This window comes from Coturnix japonica, chromosome 2 (assembly GCF_001577835.2).
Source record: "Coturnix japonica isolate 7356 chromosome 2, Coturnix japonica 2.1, whole genome shotgun sequence".
NCBI classification, from domain to species: domain Eukaryota; kingdom Metazoa; phylum Chordata; class Aves; order Galliformes; family Phasianidae; genus Coturnix; species Coturnix japonica.
Genome location: NC_029517.1, coordinates 89,274,740 through 89,295,093, shown reverse-complemented (window position 1 = coordinate 89,295,093; position 20,354 = coordinate 89,274,740). Strand labels below are relative to the sequence as shown.

The 20,354-nt window shown below is 37.7% G+C and overlaps 1 protein-coding gene across 9 annotated transcripts in view; it reads left to right on the top strand.

Moving 5' to 3' along the window:
- The window catches only part of PTPRM (protein tyrosine phosphatase receptor type M), a 429,982-nt gene that overhangs the window by 284,095 nt on the left and 125,533 nt on the right, over positions 1-20,354 (top strand). For 4 of the 9 annotated variants that reach the window (XM_015855337.2, XM_015855343.2, XM_015855340.2 and 1 more), the window contains one exon: positions 5,455-5,484. The exons of the other annotated variants lie outside the window; for them this stretch is intronic. In XM_015855337.2, coding sequence (XP_015710823.1) covers positions 5,455-5,484 — 30 coding nt within the window. The remainder of the gene's footprint in view (positions 1-5,454; positions 5,485-20,354) is intronic. 9 annotated transcript variants of the gene reach the window in all.

Below are 20,354 nucleotides of genomic sequence, written 5' to 3'. Positions count from 1 at the left end.
AGAAAGTAAAATAGCAGCTAGGACCTCAATGGCGCCTTTCCTTTGAGAACCACTTTCCTTACTGCATTGTTATGAGCAGGCTCTTAGTGTTACAGTGCTAGGATTTACCATGCCAAATCTGCATGCTCAGAAACTTGCTGTGTTTGCAATTGGCTGCAGCAATATCACATTCACATCCCATTCTCCCAAGGCATATTCCAAGGAACGTGCTGTCTGTTATTCATCCTTTCACTGAAATGAGTCCTCGTAGGCACACCTCAGGGATGGGATGTCATCCAGAGACCTAAACAGGCTCAAGTGGTATGCCCAGGAGAACCTCATGAAAGCAAAGCAGGCATGACATCTTGTGCTTGGGCCATCTCCACTGTCACTGCTAGCTGGGAAACAAAGGATAGAGCACAGCCCTGATGAAGAGGATATGGGAGATGGCAAGATGGACAAAAGACAACAGTGTACACTCACAGCCCAGAAAGCCAACTGTATCCTGGGCTGCGTCAAATGAAGTATGGGAGCCCTCCACTCTGCAACAGCAAGACCTCACCTGGAGCGCTACATCCAGATGTGGAGTCCTCAGTACAGGAGGTTCATCAGCCTGTTGAAGGGCATCCAGAGGAAGGCCACAAAAATGATCCAAGGGTAGGGGGGAGGAACACTTCCTCGTGAAGATAAGCTAAGAGAGCTGGGGCTGTTCAGCCTGAAGAGGAGAATGCTTTGTGGAGGCCCTGAAGATATGGCCTTTCAGTATCTGAAGATGGGCTATAAGAAAGATGGGGACAGACACTTTAGCAGGGTTAGACATAAGACCATGGAAAATAGTTTCAGACTTATAAGAGAGGGGAGATTTAGACTGAATATAAGATTTTTTTATTTTTTTTTTTTCTCACAATAAGGATAGTGAAGCATTGCAACAGTCTGCCCTAAGAAGCTGTGAAAGCCCCATTTCTGGAGACATTCAAGTTCAGGTTGGACAGGGATCTTGAGCAACTTGATCTAGCTGTAGTGTCCCTGTTCGTTGTGGAGGAGTTGGACAAGATCACCTTTTCCAACTCGGATGATTTTGTGATTCTAGTTGTGATCTACAGATCTCACCAGCAGAGTACATTTACCATCTCTGAGGGTTCAAGCAGTAAATTAACATCATTTCAAACTGTTTTTTCAGTAGTCAAGAGACTGGGAAAGCATTTGCTTTGTATGTTATAACCATGTCTTCAGCCACCATAGGCCTTTACCAGTCTCTTAAGTTATGCCAGCAGACAGTCACTGTGTTTGGTATCAAGCACCACAGCCTTTCAACAAATCAACTTCTTTGGTATTAATTATGTACTTAAAAAGCTAGGCCAGTGCTCAAAGCAAAATGTTCAGTGCAACACAGATATGCTTTGCATGTGGTTCCTGTAGTATAGCAGTATGTGGAAAAGTTCTACAAACACCACTAGATATTAGTCATCTCTGTTTATTGCGTTATATAATGGTCTTCTGAAGTAGCATGTTTGTAAACTGGGTCACAGCTTAGGCAGCCTATTCAATGTGGAGTCACTTTTGAGGGTAGAAATAGCAAGGACACTAATACATTTGCTGTAAGGACCCTTGCTCTTTGACTAAAGTAAACCAGGTTTGTGTGCTTGTCATCTGGGTTGGAATAACATTGTTAGGGCTTTCTGGCTTTCCTTCCACTTGATTGTTTGGAGCTCTTTATCTGTGCTGTTCTATTTTTATTCATTCAAGCCCTTCCCTGCATAAAGGTGTCACATAAACTAGTAGTCTGCAAGCTATTCCTGATACTAATATAGTCATATCAATATGATTATTCTTCCCTGTGGAGGGAAGCTGGGAGGCTTTCCTCTTCCTGTAGTTGTGCTCTAAATTTCTCATGTATGAGTTAACACAAAGTCAACGGAAACCAATACACATTACCAGCACATTACTTTGCAGTAAAAGGGATTTTATATCTGATCTTGAATGTAAAATTTCAGGCAGGGCCCTTGACCTTTACCAATCTTCGACAATTTAAGAATAAATAAATAAATAATGCAGCAGGTTCACCTTTTGGTCAAATTAAAGTACAGCAAAGGAAAAAAGGACTGCTCCTACAGCCTTTGTGAAAGCAATGGCAATTAAATCAAGACTTAAAGAAATCAGAACCTTATTTTATTATTTTCTTTGTTGTTTGTTTTTTGTTGGCTGTTTGTTTTTTTGTTTGGTTGGTTTTTTTTTGTGGGGGGGGGTAGATTTTCTTCTATATTCTATTTCAGCTAACTTCATAAAGAAATGTAGAAGCTGAAAAATTAGATCTATTGTTCTGAAGTTTGCTTAGAAATATATATGTCTTTGGGGTGATGGTTTCTTTCAGGGCTCCTTCTTGTTCCTGCAGTGGAACCACAATAAGCAAGCAGTTATTAAAATTTTATGTTGGCTTCTGTTTCAGTTGTAGAACGGAATGTGGCTGATCATTTGTTTTTCTCCATAAAGCTCTTATTTTCTTGTGCCTGTCTTTAGTTTCCAAGTGTCTTTATGTCTGAGCCTTCCAGTAGCTTCTAGTGTATGTAACTGTGGCATCTGTTTAAGGCAGTCTCTGGTTCTTGGCAATGGGTAAGGAATGCTTTTGTATGCGCTGGAGCTGAGCAGGGAATGCATTGGTCTAATTCCCTAGTAGTAAATCAGGCTGTTCAGCTGAACACCTTTGCCAACAATTTCAAGCAGTTAGGATGGAAATTGGAGATAATAGGACTGAAGGGAAGCTCCAGTTTTCTCCAAGTGCCCTCCTGTTTTTTCCCTCAAGATCAGCTAGAAAAAGGAGATAATTAAAGAAATCAGTGTGAAAATTACACAGTTTCAGAAGTTTCTTCATATAGTAAGACAATCTTTCAACCACCTGTGTTATTCTAGAAAGATTTTATAGTGAGGCCTTATTGTACAAGTAATATTTATGAAATGTAGTTATGTTGTCAGTTCCAAAGGATGTGAAAGAGCTTATTTATCATTGTATATAGGAACAGCCTATTGACATAAAATAACCACGTTAGTGGAAAGTGGCTTAAAAGCACTTGGTTCCTTGAAGAGAATTTGGCCAATTTTGGCCAAATTATTTGGGTCGCGTTCTTCTACAGAGACTTTTCTGCACTTTTCATACATATGGAGAGGATACATTTGCATACATTATGTAGGAAGTAAAATGGAACTTTTTCTCATCTCTTTAAAATGCTAAATCTGTTCCGTTAGGAATGGCACTTTTACATGCGGCCTGGGAATTTGTGAATCTAAAACTTGGTAAAACTAAATGGTTTTTCCTACGGGTTTCATCTCTGTTTTTTTGTTTTTTGTTTGCTCTTTCCCCATTACCTATTATCCTTCTATTATCCTTCTGTTATTCTTGATAATTAAAAACTACGCTGCTGCTTGTCCTGGGTTTTTATATGGAAAGTCTCATAATGGTAACAATCTAAAAATAACTGGAGCTTGAGATTTGTAATTTTTCTCATCTTGTACAAATTTTTAATGGGACATTTTCAGACAAATTTAAGTTCCTGGATGTTCAATTTTTTTCCACACAGCATAATTCATCTCTTTAACATATTTGGCAGAATTTTGCCTGTAAGTACAAGCAGTGCTTCTCTGATTAATTGTATTTATTGTTGTTTCTCAAATTATTATACATCTTTTAGAAGTATGAGAACATTTGCACTAATTACACTAAATCTCTGCAATTGCAACATATGGCAAGAAATAGTGTTGGCAATGTCATGAGATTCTAAATGAGAGCAGGAGAATGAGTTCTGAAAAAGAAGGGCAAGGGAATGTAATTACAAGTGATGAAGATATGAAGGCAACACCTTGCTAATAGATCAGGTAGCTTGAACTGCTTTGGTATGACCTGATTCTGTGCCCATTACTGAAGGCAATGGAATATATTGTGGTGGACGAACTGTATGGATATTTCTTCAGTTTTTCCTTTACTTTGTTCTTAGGCATCTCTTAAAACTCATTTTTAACAGGTGTACATTTTTGCAGGTTGCCACGTGATTAAATATTCACTATGTAGCCTCTTGTGTTTGAACAATACTGTTTCATCAGAAAAATGGGAATAAAAACTGGGAAACATTTCTAACGGCATCTTCACACAAAGAAGATGAGAGAGAAAATTTGATGAAAGCCTAGTTTTCAAAGGGATGCCTGAAGCATGTAGCTAGAGGCAAGTTAACATTAGTTATAGGCCTTTGCAAGGCCTGTTTACATGTTTCCTTCTGTAGTCAGAGGCTGTATATATGTGCTTAAAAATTGCTAATGCCTACATGGTTCATTTCAGTCTTTTATCTTACCAACATGTGAATGCTATTTGACATTAAGCTCTGAAGTTTTGTAAGATCTCGAGCCTCTTTTTAATTACAGACAGTATATAGAATTCATTTGGGTTGGATCTTAGCCCTTTTGGAGAGTTGCAGTCCTACTTGCAGGAGACTTGTAACTGAGGGAGAGAGAGATGTAAAGCAGAAAAGCATAGCTGGAGGGCAGGTATACTTTGTGCTTATGCAGTGCATGTCTGGGTGGAGGGTCTGTAAGAGGTAACACAGGAATGACTGGAGGGATGCCTGTTTCTTAGGATGGTGGTGCTAGGTCTCCAGCTCTTTGTGACACTCAATTAGGCAGAAATAACAGGGATACAGGATCAAGTCTTACTGTTTCCTTTGCCATGTGGGGAAATACCTTTACTGGCTGAAATTATTTTCTAGATATAGCCTTTCTGCTTGTGTGATAACAGGGGAAATTTTCTCTTAATGTTAAGTAACTTAAAAAGCAGTTGGAATAATTATTATGGATATAGCTTTAGATAGAAAGCACCTCCAAGTAACTTTTTCTTCAGAATTTAATTAGTTATTTTAAAAGCTGGAAGTTATTTCTCTGTCACTATTGGTTTTTTCCGTCTGTGGAAGCAAGTCTTAGTCATGTCAACAGCAGAACTGATTTACCTTAAGTAAAGGACAGGGTGTCCAAAAATTCTATTGTATTATGACTGGAAGAGAAGCTATATAATACATACTCTGGAGTTCCTTGTAGTTAAAACTAACATTCAGAGTACATGTATCACTATTCTCAATCCAGTTGAAATCTAAACTGAAGACATTTTATCACTTCATTTGTCAGAGTCCATATTATATGTGAAGATAAGTGTACGTTAAATGTCTAATATTATTTGGATGTGCCTTGAAGTGGTTTGACTTAATAGTTGGAGGTGTGTTATGTATTGTATTGCTTAAAGTTTTATGGAGATGGATATGTCTTCTATTTGTTCCAGACATGGTGCATGATATGCCCAGATAAGCATTCTTGCTACCTTCTGTTTGTGTCATCAGTTCAGGTCTCGGTTTCATCTTGATTTTTCATACATTAATATTTGGCTTTTCTTTCCTTCCATTTCATCTTTTCCACCACTGCCTAATCCTTCCACCATCATGGCAGAAGAAGCTATCACTCCTACACTTACTACCTGTAAGTAACTTCTTTGACATCAGAGACACTCTTTCTGCCATGTTGTTCCATGCATAAGTAGTGAATGCTAATATTGAAAGTTCCTTTATGAAAGCTTTTAAAGTGCTACCAAGATAAAAAGATGAAAACAACATGGTCAGTAATGTAATGAAGTATTTAGTTTTACAGAAGTTTCTGTGCCTGCAATTGTTCTTCAGAGTCATTTGTATACTTATGTAATGAATCTTCTCAGTTCAGAGTAGTAGCTGTCAATGTCACCGCTATGCATATGAGAAATTTTAATGCCTAAGTAACAGTTTTTTTGAATTTATTCACTGGTTTCTTTCTTATTTGTTGTGATGAAATTATAGCATCGGTTACACATGTACAAGCATTTCCATTAGTTGCTGGGTACATATTATTCTTCATGAATAACAGTTATACATAAATGTCTTGAGTTAATGTTACTGGGGTGGATTTAAAGGGAGTGACCACTAAAAACTTTCAGTGGGTAAAGTGTCATTCCGATACCATCCTCAGTAATACTGTCACATGGTTCTTTATTTACCCAAAGCCTTTGCTTCATTCCCCTTGACTGAGAAGGGTTCTTCTGTGAAGTTAGAGAATCTATCTCAGAAGCTTTCCCCCTTCTCTCACTTTCTAAGTACGAAGGAACATGCAATAGTCTTTGGTTTAGCAAAACAGTTAGAGGTCTTGTTTAATTGCAAAGTGATATGCTTGTTTAATCTTATTGGCCAGTAGCAGAAGCAGGCTGTCTCATAGATAGCTCTTGTCTTGAAAGTTCAGCTATAAAAGTCACAGGAAACTAGAAGATAATTTCATATAGTTACTGAAGGTGGGATGTTACTTGCATGAGACAGACTTGATCTGTTCAGGTACATCTGTTAGTCAAATACTGTTGAATAAATCTCAGTTATGTTTTTATTTGAAGGTAATATGAAGTTTCCCTTGTTCCTTTCTTAGTTGCTCTCCAAACTTTTTCAACAAATATTTTTTCAATTAATACATTGAAAATGCATAAAAAGTTCATTTATGGAAAAATTAATGAACTATTTTGAAGTTGAAAACTTAGTAAGCAGAACTGTTCTTCAAATGAATTAAAGCAACTAAAATTTAAACCTCTTAGCTGAAATTCCCTGAGACTTCAGTATGTATTGGAACTGCTCCTTTTCTTTCTAATTCAGATTGAGTTATAAATGCACACTCTATGGATGGTGCAGTTTTTAAACTGTTATTTAAAGCACTGTATTAATGTGAAGGTCAGAAAAATTCTATCTTCTACAGATATAGTTCTTCAAATCTTGTTTCTGTTGCTGAGATGAAAAAACCTTATTTCCTATGAAATGAGCCTTCAGAAAAACATTCATTTGGGACCACTTAACTGTTGTTTTTAAAATGTCAGAATAGTCTAATTTTGTAAGTCATGTTGCTTTCACAGCAAGTAAACTTATTTAAGTTAATATTTTAACATGCTTCATGTCTCAAGGCTAAGTCAAAAAATGAAATGAAACATTCAATGAAGCACCATTTCATTATTCAAAGAAATTGGAACATACCTTTTTCTTCTCTTTCTCCACTGGTAGTGGAAAATGTGTGAACTGAGATGTTTCTGTAAGTTATGCAAACTTTCTTTTCCCCGGTCTTGCATTCATAGAATGTTAATAGTGGATGGAATAGGGTTTGCTTTTGTTTGGGTTACTCTCAGGGTGGCATCAAGAAAAGACCTGTCTCTTTGTTAGTGTGATACAAACCTAATTGCTTCATCATCAGGGTATGTGAACTCTTCTAAAAGAAACTGTGACCTTGGTTGTGTGGTGCTTTGCTCCCCATCAGGAGAAAGAAGGGAAGTGAAAGCTTGTGAAGGAACAGATGAGATCAGCCCACAATAAAAGGAAATATTTTGGACTGAATTCTACACCTGTTTACTCAGCATTCAATTGGATGGATGGAGATCTTTAGATAAATGCTGAATTCGTTCCAATTTTATTATTAGCCAAGGAGGTTGCTATGGATAATAAAATGTTCTATATTTTGAGAAACATAATTTGAAGTACTCTGCTATTGCTAATTTACTGCCTCTATACTGAGTATCATATTCAAATTTACTGATTAGTCATTGTAAGTGCAAGCTGTGACATCCAACTGAGCTTCTATGCACTGAAATAGTTACTATTGTCTCATGTGCTGCTTTCCTTATGTGCTATGGGCTCCTTTTCCCTCATAGACTGCAATTGCTTCCACTTCTAGATTCATTCTAAATTAAAATTAAAAAAGACAAAATTGGCAGATGCCTGGTGCTGCTGGTGAATCATCAAAGGTGGACCTACAGCTGTGCATGTTTGGCAAAGAGTTATTTCCATTCTCTCTCATGTTTACTAGTTAGCCAGTCAGGAGATGTTACAGAGATAAGCTGAGCACTGCTATTAAGAATATACTTCTTGTTGATGGGTTGAAGTGCCTCTGCCAGCACCTTTCCTCCTACTCTTGGTTTTTCTGAGAACTGGTGCATTTGTATTTTTCTTTTTACCTTTCACCTCAGACAGGTTTCTGTTGTCTGGCCGTGGTTAGTCATGTGTGAGTTCTTCTTAAGATTAGAGCAAATTCACAGCGCTCATTAACTCTGCAGCGTACCTTCTGACTCAGCCATAGAATTCAGGTGAGGAGAAAGAAGAATGAGGATGATGTCATTAGTGACACTTGTAATGACTGGCTTTTGTGGCATGTCAGCAAGCAGTGACATGGCTCTGCCTTTTCCTGGCACCTTTTTTTGATGGTATAACCCCAGAGACATTGGCCCAAGAAAGAAAAATACAGCAGTAGTTTGTTGTGTAATTGCAGATGAAACAAGCTGGTTGCTGAGGTGATGATAACCATTGCTGTGCTGATGAGTGGTCATTAACTTTTATATCTGAGATTTCTATTCCAACAAAGATTTACATAGAGGCTTTGTCTGCTCTGAAGGGCATTAATCATTATTAGTCAGGAACTAACATAAGTAGATGGATGCAAATTCAAGAGTGAAGACAGCACTTCTGAGTTTACTCATGGCACTGTCCACTGATAGTATGGGGATCTAAACATACCTCAGATTCCAGAGCAAGTATCAGAGATTGCAACTTCACATTGTGTTTTAAAAAAACTTCATTAACTGGGCATATCTCCTGCCCATAGCAAGGTACAGTCCAAAGTCTTGAATACAAAGTTTTGAATGTAATTTTCTATGTTGTTCCTCACTTTGAATTTGATCACAAAATGGTGTGGTATGTCTGAAATTAAGTACTCATGCAGCAGTGGGGCTGCACAGCAGTTAGGTGCATAATATTATTCTATTTTTGTGCCTTATTATGAGCAATTTCAACTTGTACTAAAGCAGACAAATGGGATACAATTATTACCCAGTACTCCTAAAAATATTAATCATGTTGGCAGATTAGTGTCAAATCTAACTGATGTTGTCTGACCTAGCACTTATCGTACAGCTAGGTTACTTAGAGCAGGAATGCATTGCAGGGATGCAGAATCACAGAATGACCTGTGTGAAAAGAACCATGGTGATCATCCAGTTTCAACCCACTACTATGAACAGGGTTGCTAACCACCAGACCAGGCTGCCCTGAGCCACATCCAGCCTGGCCTTGAGTGCCTCCAGAGATGGGGCATCCACAACCTCCTTGGGCAACCTGTTCCAGTGCTTCACCACCCTGTGGGTGAAAAACTTCTTCCTAATATCTCGCCTAAAACTCCACTTTACAAGGGTGATAGAGAGAAAGGGGACTGGTTTTAAACAGTTGTTCCCCCTCCTGTTTATACGCTTCCTTCAAATATTGGAAGGCCACAGTGAGGTCTCCCCAGACATATTCTGTATAGAAATCTCAATTCAGAAGCCTGATGTAGCGCTGAAATGTTACTAAAGTGAACGGTACAAGACAAGAGCTCCTACTACCTAATGATTTTTAAATGACTCAAGGAGTTGATTTTCCTGCAAAAATGTTACTTCTACAAACATAGAACTTTTTCATATAAATGTAAATAAAAGCATTTTCTCCTCAAGAGTTTGATAACTTTGGGCATGACTTGAAATATGTATTTCTTCTATGTCTGACTTGAGCTGAAGAGCCTGAGAGTGTCTTCTCTGTCATCTATCACTTCACCAGAAGATTTTCAGTGCTGATTTCTGGATCTCTGTACAGAGATTTTAAGTTGTGGCTTATTTCTCCAGTGCCCATAGGATCAGTGCAGTTGTTCTGGGACCTTATGGCAGAAAGCACGAGATGAGCAGATTGACAAAATGACCTTGATATTCAGTCATGAAATTTGCAGAAAATCAGTGCTGTTCAAACTCTTACCAGTGATTTCTGGATAATTCTGGGAAATAGGTAGTTGTAACATTCAAAGTTTAGGTATTAGTTTGAAAAATACTGAGGGATGTTACAGACAGCTCTGTACTCTCAATTGCAGCTGCTTTTGGAGATAGAATAGGTTCTTCACTTTGCCTCTTCCAGGTACAGGAGAGTCCTGAGCAGGAAAATGCAAATGAACTGTGTGCTGTGTTTGATCTATTAGCCAAAGCCTATGATCTCTTCTGTATCTTTAAATATGCATAGTTACATAGTCTTGTTTCATGTAACCCAAAGTAAAGCTGGATTTCTGTAATTGTCTTGTAAGCCAGAATTTAATCATTTGGGGATGTCCCATGAGTTCTGCTGCATTTGGCAAAATCTGTAATGCCAATATGCTGTGCTCAGAATAGCAAGGAGAGTGTTTGACCAAATCCCTGTAGCTGAAAATTACATAACTGGGCTATATGCCATATGCTTGGAGTACACAAGCACAGTATCTAGATTTCATGTAGATGTACTCTGCAATCTCAGTTATAATAACATATATAATAATGTTATTATTTATTAAAATATGCCACATTATTAAAAAACAAAAAACAAAGAAACCCACCTGTTTGAAGTCATTAGTTTTCTTTTTATAGTGATACTTTGTTCATTCTGATCCTTTTGGATATACTCATACTGTTTTACAACCTTAACACTTAGATTACCAGTAAGTAGATTTTATTATTATTATTATTTATTCACACTTCCTGAAGTTTTTTTGGCCCCCTCAGGGCAGTGATCTGGCTACAGAGATAGCCTTCCTAAGCTGCAGCAGAGATTGTACGCATTACTCATGTGGAGGGGTAGCTCTGCTTCACTTCTCCTTTCTGAATGTATTTAGATACTCACTCCAAGTTACTGTTCCAGCACCTTCAAGCAGGAAACCTCTTACCACTTCTCATGTTACCCAGACTTTTCAGAACAGCATTAGCACAGCTGTGTTGAGTAAGAAACTGTAATCTGTAATGTGCTGCAAATGTGGATTTTCCAAAGTAGATGGGTACTACAGAGCGAGTTAGGTAAAGTATCAGAAGTGATTGATTGCTATGCTGGTCACACCATTACTTTCTGTTACTCTTCTTGCTCCCTCTGTGTCAAGCAATAAATTTGCAGATGAGATATGCGTTTTCAGACTTTTCAGTCCTTAAAGGGGCAATTTCAGTTGACACCACTTGTTTACTAAAGATATTTAACATGGAAACCAGCATAACGGTAGGAAAGATAAAGATCTCTTGGTTTTTTCCACATTAATAAAAGGTTCATCTTGCTTTTCTAAACTAATACGCAGGAATTTTAATTGAACACTGATACTTGTTTAAAAGAAATTGTGAATTCCTTATATTCTTGTAGGATAAAAATGAAGATGCATCCTTATTATTCCGGAAATAGAGATATGATGCATGTGTTCTGGAGAGGAAAGGAATAGGGGGTAGGGACAAATATGTATGTTAAAGGACTTAATCTGTGTTTGAGCCGTGCTATGCTTAGTCCTGTTCAGCTAGTATGACCTGTTTACCACAATAGACCATTTTCTCTATATAGTCTAGAGTTCAACTGATTCTTCAACTAGACTGTTGACATTGTTTGTAGCTCCCTAAAATTAGGTTCCTAAGTCAGTCATAAATGATTCTTGTTGGCAGAAATTCAGGCACAAAGATTTTGCTGTTATCCTCCATCGTTGTTGAATTAAGTTTTAAAGGGAGTATAAGGTAAACCATTTTCAATCACTTTATGACTAAAATAGAGTATTCCCTGAGGAAAGAGGTATGTTCCATGCCTTTTTGACTCTGAAATTGCACTTTCTTTAACAACTATAGCTGAACATGGACTTCAGGTTCTTTCATTTAAAATAGCCAAGTAGAGAGATTTTTCTCTATTTTAATACTGTATTTATTGTATAATAGGGGTAATGGCGTTAAAAACTTATTCTCTCTAAACCTTAACCTGCCTTCACTTCTTGTGTGACTGTAAAAGCATTAACAATAACAGTGAAGAAGATAGACTGCATATTAAGACCAAAACTCACATCATAATTTACACAGCTAAAGGCCTTTATTTTTTTAAAAAAGATTGAGGTGTTAGTTTTCAAAGAGGATTAATGAAGTACTGAGACGAGCAGCAGCAGATGACTGCCAAAAGTAGGACTACGAGGAACAAGGTTAATGTTGCTTTGTATCTATCCAGGACTTAGGAGAACCAGCAGGAGAGAAGTTATTAAAAAAGAAGGGAAAAAAAAAAAAAAAAGAGTAAAAAAAATCATTCAGTGAATCTAGACTAATAAGACTTCTTTGTTCCAGTATAGCACAGACTTAATCACTTCTGCAGTAGAGATAAGAACAACTATAACAAGGTATTCATGTCTGTTGAATGATGTCAGCACGGGGCACTGAGGTGTTATAGTCATTAGTATTACATTAACTTTTCCTGAGTTGTTATATTTTTGCTTCTGCTTCTAATCTGCAGTCTTTTATCTAACTTCTGAATCCCATGGGTGATACTTCAGCTGAAATAACTTTGTTGATCCTACCTGTAGGGAATATGGCTAGATTAATAATAATCCAACTCAAGGTAGCATCTGTTAATCTTCTTATTTAATTTCACAATGAAAATGTTCTTGTCTGGGCTCCTGTTCCTCTCTTTTCCATTTGCTTCCTTACCTGCAGTATTCCTTGATCCCCTTTACACTGCTAGATCCCTGCTGTAGTGAGTGATGTCTGTGCTTTCTGCAGTATCTAGTATCATCCATTTCCAGTTTTTACTATCATTATTCTTGGGCATTGTTAGTCTGCAATGAGGTGCCTAAGTCTGACCTATAAGAATAACAAAGTATGCCTCACTGTTTCTGCTGCCACTACTGCCTTCTGGCCCACTGCCTCTATTTGAGGTGCTCTATGCCAGAAACCTGCCTGATGTGTCCTTCCTCATTTCAGAGCAATAAGCCACATGCAAAATGTCAGTAATCGATTTGTGGATATGAGTCATGAAAACAGAAGGAGAAAAGGAAAGTGTAGTATGTTCTGTGTGTTTGCAAATACAGCAAAGTCTGGCACTTCATCAGTTCCGTATGACCAGACAGAAAAAAGAATACTTTTTCAAGATTAATCATAGATATTAGAATCAAAGCTCTGTTTCACTGACAACTGTCCTAGAATGGTTTTATTTTTATTACTGCTGTTTGCAGTGCGTGCTACGAAGGGAAAACAGCAGGACAATCCTGCATAATTCTGGTTAGTTCCCTTCCCAGCCTAACTGCAGAGGTGAAACAAATAACGTGAGTTACTACACAGAGCAGAGCTTTGTCAAGCTTATGCCAGCATCTGCCTGCTCCTGTGCATGCTGAGCTGATGGAGCATAAAGAAGCACATTTATTTTTCTTTTCAAGAGCAGAAGCTCAGATCCAGATCTACTGAGGTTTCTCATGCAAATCATGAATCTCAAATACATCAGTGAGATCTGGAACCACAGGGCCACGGGTGACTAGATTATACTCAGTGCACCTGTAGAGGGTGCTTACTTCTTTCTTTGGTTCCTCTCATTTTGAGGACGCACAATTGAGGGTATCTGTGCCTTTCATTATACAGGAATGAAAGGATTATGTGGTTTAGAGCAGTTGTACCAGCATCTCCCAGGGCAAAGTGACAGTATGCTTTTCTCCTGTGTGATGGTAGTGGGCAGAAGTACTTGTTCGTGGGCAGAAGTACTTGTTCCAGTAGGGATTTGAGCAGTGTGTATAATAGTGTATTAATATTGGCTGCAGAAAGCAACACATTTTAGGCAGGCTAGACAGACTTTTCCTTAAAAACCTTAAAAACACAAATTGTGTTTTAGGTATAAAGGAATATATTTTGCATTTTACAGTCCCATTCATCAATTGTCCATTAAAGGGTCGCTTTAAAGGGACTGCAGTTCATGACTGTGTTATATTTTCAAAAGCAGGTGAAATACTGAGTGTTTTGCACTTGTTCAGACCTTAAGGTGAGATTGTCATGTTTATCATACCTCATATTATATGGTTGTGATCCTTAAGCAGTAACATTCCAGTGTTAATGACAATAGAAGTTTACTTTCTGCTTACCAAATAGGGAACAGTCATGTCTGCATTTGAAAATTCTCCAGTTGATGACTGTAGAAGATATTTTCAACCAAGAGAAGAATAGAAACACATGAGAACGTTTTTAAACCATCAGGGATTACTGTGTGCTTAAGGAAGAAAGAAAAATAAAAAGGGGAATAAGGTGCTGATTCTGGTTTCATGTCCAGTCCTAGCACAGGTTCCCAGTAGGAATGTGGTGTTTTTTTGCTGAATAAGGTGCTTCACCTTACTGTGTGTTTGTGCAATGATCCCGTCCTGTTATCTCTCCACAATGGACTTTATCTCATTATCTTCATTATCTATTTTTCCATAGTCTTCCTTCTACCTTTACTTTATTCTTTTCTTATTCTACAGGCAATTTCTTTTTTCATCTTGCTTTTTTTTTTTTTTTTTTTTTGCTTGTTTTGTAATTCCTTTTCTTTGCAATATTTACTTAAGGTCTGTTGCTGGGGCTTTGAAAATGCTGACCTTCAGGCTGAAACCTCCAGGTTCAAAAAAGAGGAATTTTATCTTAAGCAATTGAAAATGATGTCATAGTGAAAGTTCCAATATAACAATAATTATAGGAAGTATACTTGAACGCCCACAGTACTGTTTATTTACTTATGTCAAAATAAGATAATGCCTGCCGTATTAAGAATAGCTTTTCATTTTATGATTGCCTGTTGTTCTTTGAATCATAACCTTCACTTATTTCTTTAATTTAGGAAAAAAAGCCATTAAACACAGAGACTTCCTGAAAGTGTGTGCTGCATGAAAGCTTTAATTAAATCTACAAGTAAAGCTTTAAAAGAACAAGATTCAAATTAATTGCAACAAGGGCCGTGCATTTATTTCTGTGACAGGCCTTTGCGTGTTGGAGAAAAGGCAATCTGTGTACCCTTATCTGAATTAGTAAACTCAATATCACTTTTCATTACCGTGGTAGGTCGTTGCCATGCGTCTTCAGTGTGACATTGTTTACATGTTAATGACCTCACAAATAGAGCCTGTTCCAAACAGCGTGCAGTAGGAGAAAGTTGTAAATCCACGAAGTGGAATAAACCGTCCTCAGCTTTCTGCATCATTGCATTTTGCAAGTTCCCTTCTAGGCTGAGCTTCATAATTAGGCAGCAGTGTTATTAAGGTAAATTCAGTAAATGCAAATAGGGCAAAAGGATTTATAGCTGATTATGGCTGTTAGAGCACGCCTGAAATAAATTAATTTCTGAGCTTCATTATTAGCTGACTTTTTCAATGACACAGAGTCTAGAAGTAGAAAGTATTGCTCACAAACAGCATTCAAAGCTTAAGTCAGTGAGTAGCAGTCCACGCAAATGTATTTGGATTTATGGAGCGCTGACATACCCCTGCCCACAGAAAGATTCAGTAGAACATGCTGCTTCAGTTGTTTGTGTATGATTGCTTTTGAATTAGGTGAGATTTTTAATGTTACAAATGTGTTTTGCTCCTACTGTATAAAGTAATGAAGCCAGCATGCTCCCTCAAATCATACCTTTAAAGAAAATGTCATATTTACATCTGGTGATTTGACTAGACATTGGAGAGCTTTGCTGCTTCAGAAATGTAGTTTGCTAAAACATATAAAATGGATAAAACAAACTGAGCATAACCATTTACGTTTGACTGCTTAAAATATCTAGAAGTACTGCTTACATATCAAACTGTGTGAATTCAAGTGCTAAATGCCCTCAGTTCCTGTGGACTTAAGCACCTTGCAGAATTTGTTCCCACTTTGGATGTCTCAATCATGTCTGGTTAAAAAACCTATTTTTCACTGGTCATGTGCAGCATAGACTGGATGTTGCAAGACTTTGTGGTACTGCCTGCAACAACCTTGGGAGTAGCTTTGCAGATAGAGAGTAATGTTTTTTACTTTAGTTGTTCACCTGATATGCAAAGCAAGTTTAATTATATGCTGTCCAACTCTCTCTGCTACATATTTTTCCACTCACTGGTTCTGGATGAAATACATACTTTCTATGTGCAAAGGTTACTACTAAATGTACAGCAGCCCTGGAAGCATTTATGGCTAATCTTGCCCTAAGCATGCATAATGTAGCTAAGTATTAATTAAAGGTGAAAGAATAGGGATTTGTCTTTTCCCTATGAATACTGTGTTCTGTGCGTGGTTAGATGTAGAGTCTACGTTTAAATGGACAGAATTGCTGGGATGCTGCAAAACCAAACTGCATCAGACTACGATCTGAGAAAATTCATATTTTTCTATTGCATAACAAAGGACTGATAAATCACTGGCTTGCGTTATATAATGAATTAACTGCCTTATTGTATTTCATATAAATATGTAATATTGCAATGCATACTTGCATAGAAAGTATTCTTGATTTCATAAGTAACGTTTTCTTTCATTCCACACATACTGACTTTATCAGCTCAGTTAAAAAGGTTACTGTGGTCAGTTTGAGTTTTGCTCATACAAACAAGGGGGCAAAGCAATGAAGTCATCATCAACCTTATATCCCTCTCAGGTCCTTGTAATAACTTATTGTGGTGGGTTTGGACTACTTCTGAATATTGCCATGCAGCATAAGGGAAATTAACTAGTGAGCGATGGAACTTTAGAAAATTATGGCTGTTCAGTATAAGTCTGTCTTCATAACACTACAGTTTACCCAGAATTTCAAGAGGTTTTGTGAACTTAATGCTTCTGCAAAACCGTTCATACCAGAATGGATTATAACTTCCTACTTCTTTGAAGTCACCGTTTCAAGAATCTGGTGTTCACTTCTTTCCTGTGACCTGTTTTCTGCCATAAAATCTAACAAAACAAATGTTTTTAAAATAACTTTCCATACAGATTATGGATAGAACATGAGCCTGGGAACCAAAAAGTCTTGTTTTCTGCCACCAAGCTAATGATGAGAGCTCTTAAACCATTGGGTACTGTGTTCTTTACATTTAATAAATTTTGATCCCTATTAGCATCTGCAAAGGAGAATTATCAGGACTACTGGAGTTCTGGTATCAGAGAGTAGACTTCATACTTCCTTTGACACTGCTTGCACTTGATAAAAGTAACCTTCTTGTTTCTAAATAGGCAGCACTGCCTGAAAATATGTTGCTGGAATATTAGCACCTGAAAATCAATCATCAAGACATTGTCGGCTAAGGCAGGACGGAGTCTCGTATACTTGCAGAAACACATGTTCTCATATGAGCTCTTACAAAAGCACCAGGGGAGGTGTAAAGTCATTTCTGTGACATGAGCTGCTTTGATACTTCAGTGGCTGTAGAGCTCTGCCTCCTTTTCTACGCTAGAAGTAATCAGCACAAGCTTTACTGGTTCAACCCTTGTGCATGTGTGTTATGCTTCTGACAATAAATCAAGGTCTGTTCCTTGAATAACGGTATGAAAACAGTACAACAGAATAATGCAGTATCTTGGCATCTCATGGTTTTCAGAAAAGCCTAAGTAAAATAATTGAGCACACTGTACCACTTAGAGTCCAATCATTTGCTGTCCGATTAGAAGTCAGATAGCCACAGGGTGAAAATGAGATGGAAAAGGTCGTATGATTAAATTAACTGCATTCACAGAGGCATTACTGAGAAAGGATTTTTGCTTTGATTAAAGCAGACCAACAGTAAGTCAAGCAAATAAGATCAAGTTAGCAACCCTCAGAAAAGGAAATTAACCTCAACAATAAATAAGGGGTTTCTGTCCACTACAAGTACTCCAAGATTTGCTGATCTTGGTTAATTGTATCTTTCACATTAAGCTATGGACTCTGTGCATGACTGCCATTCTGATTAATTGCAAAGATATTTATTTCCCTTTTCATTTTAACTCAGGCTGCTTTTTGATATGACAAGAAAAGTGGACTGCAGTTGTAGTACTCTCCTTTTCTTAGTGTTGGGATGCGTTGGGTTTTTTGCAGATTCTTAGGAGCTTTGTTTTCCTTGTGTGTCCTGTCAGAGTCCAGTGAAAATCTGGGATATGTTCGTAGAGTAAGAGTTTCATAATATGTCTCCTGCATTTTCATAGTCGAAACATTTTCTATTCTCAGAGGTTTTTCAGAGTGGATGTGAGGTGGTCTAGAAAGCTGTAGAACAGTTTAAAAAGTCACTTGTTTTGGGATCTGTGAATTTGTGACAGTTGGAATGCTGCTCTGTCTTTCAATCTCTGTGAAACAAGAAATGCAGATAACTTGCATTATCAAACCAGAAAGGAAAATGCAGCAGGAAAGGTCATTGTCCTGGTTAGTGATTGCTGATTAGCGTCCAGAAATTTTATGTTAAAGAGGACTGTTTTTGTCTTCCACATTTCTTATTAGTCTCCATACAACCTGTGATGTAGGATTTTCTTGCTGTGTTCTTCTCTGTAAGTGTTCTTGTCTATCTGGCATCTCTGTGCGTATTAGCCTTTGGCTGTCATTTTAGTTACCTCTATGTACTTGCTTTCAGTGTGGTGTTGAGATGTGTCTGCTTTGCAGATGTTACAGTAGGCTGTGCCAGAATTACTTTCCGAGAAAAGATAGCGATACAGTGCTTCTTATTTCTGTTGCATGTTTTGTTAACAGATGTTTACCAGCCCATAGATCAGAAAAGCAATTTTAAAACGTTTACAGGCTAGGCAGACTAGACTGCATGTTTGAGAGGGATATATAGTTACAAGGAAACAATAGATAGAAGATTATTCAAAACATATACATTTTGGAGGTGCATCATTCACTCCAGATTTAGTAATCCCCAAGAAATTGGATTCAGATTCTGAATAAACCTACATCACTTGTTACTTCATCATTTTCAACTTATAAAATGTTAATGATTTGGTTCCTCCTGCTTTCTGCAAGCTGTTCTTTTGTTGTGTTATATCCTACAGTTGTAGTCACTTTAAAAACAAAAATCTTACCTTTCCATATGAGTCCAAGGTCAGTAAGAAGGAGAATACTATTTTGTGTCATGTGCATGCAAGTCATTGCCTAGGAATGAAACATCATTGGAGAGGTGGAATATGCCAGCAGGTGCCATGGAAGTTCAGATATAGTTAGTTTGCCCTTGCTTTAACTAGCGAGAGTGATTTGACAGCTGCACTTTGTGGATTCTTCCTTCTGGAGCATGTGATTGTGCTTTGATAGCTACCCTTAATCTATTATTAATGCAGTTGTATGTAGATCAAAACTGAAGATCCTAAGTCACATCAGAAAGTAATGCAAATTATTTTTATATCATTTGAGGATGTATCTGAAGTGAAGGAAGTGAAATGCTGGAGTACTAATGTTAAGTATTTCATATCTCTGTTCATCTTTGCAAGCTGTAACCTGAAACTCTGTAGGTGTGCAAGCACGTGTCCGCTGCACAACAAACCTCAGGTTTTTGCCCTGAGAACTAGTAAATAAATGCCTCATTTGAGGCTTTCTTGTTTGTTGTTCCGGGGCTGTGGCTTTTCTTCATACTTGGTATAAAATCTAAAACCTGGTGCAATGTTAGTAAATGTCTGAGTACTACCATCTTGATGATAATACCAGCTTTCAGAATTAAGGGGTTAGTTCTGTGATTTTTCTCCAAAAGCCTCATTATTACAGGTTATTATGGAAGTAACGCAGTTTGGGTTGTGTTCACTTTCACATTCTGAAATGAGATTTTTGTGGGTTTAAGCTGATGTGACAAGATGTAAGATTTTACTGTGGAAGGGCACATGGCCTGCTAGTGAGCTCATCTTTAAAGTCTTTCCAGTTTCTTGCATTCATATTCCTTTTAGCTCAGGTTAATTATCTGCATATATGATCATTAAAAAACAATCTGTTCAGCTCTTTACATTGCTGAAAATTTGGAAACTCCTGCTGGGGTACCTCAGAGGTTTTAATTCTGCTTGTTAGAAGTCTCAAGACATGAGGTATTTGCAGCTCACCAGTTTTATTGCAGAAGACACCTGAAGCAGCATATAGTAAGATGTGAGACATATGGCTGTGAGCTCGTAAGAGCCAATGGGCTATATCTTCTACTCATGATCTGCTGTGTCCTCAGCCACCAAGAACTCCATAAGAACTCCATTGTCCAGCTTGGCTCTGCCATACATCCTAGTTTCTTGAGTACTTGCCAAAAGTCTGTATGTGTATGAAATTCTAGACTGAACTAGGTCTCTAAATCTTGTATTCCTAGGCAGCTTGTAGAACACGAAAGTAAGAGGCATTTTCATGTTGGTGTGTGGTTTGTGACATAGTAGCAAGGCACCTGAGCTTTAGATCACCTCTCTGTTTCACCTGATAGTCAGGGTTGAAGTCAGTCCCTGCATCTGTGTGCTGGACTGATGTGCACTCTGGGGCTCCTTATCTTAGCCATAGGATGGGAGATGGCTCTTTGCTTCATCAAGGGAACAGCGTGCCTCAAAAGTGTGCCTCATGTGGTCTAATACCACATGGACCATA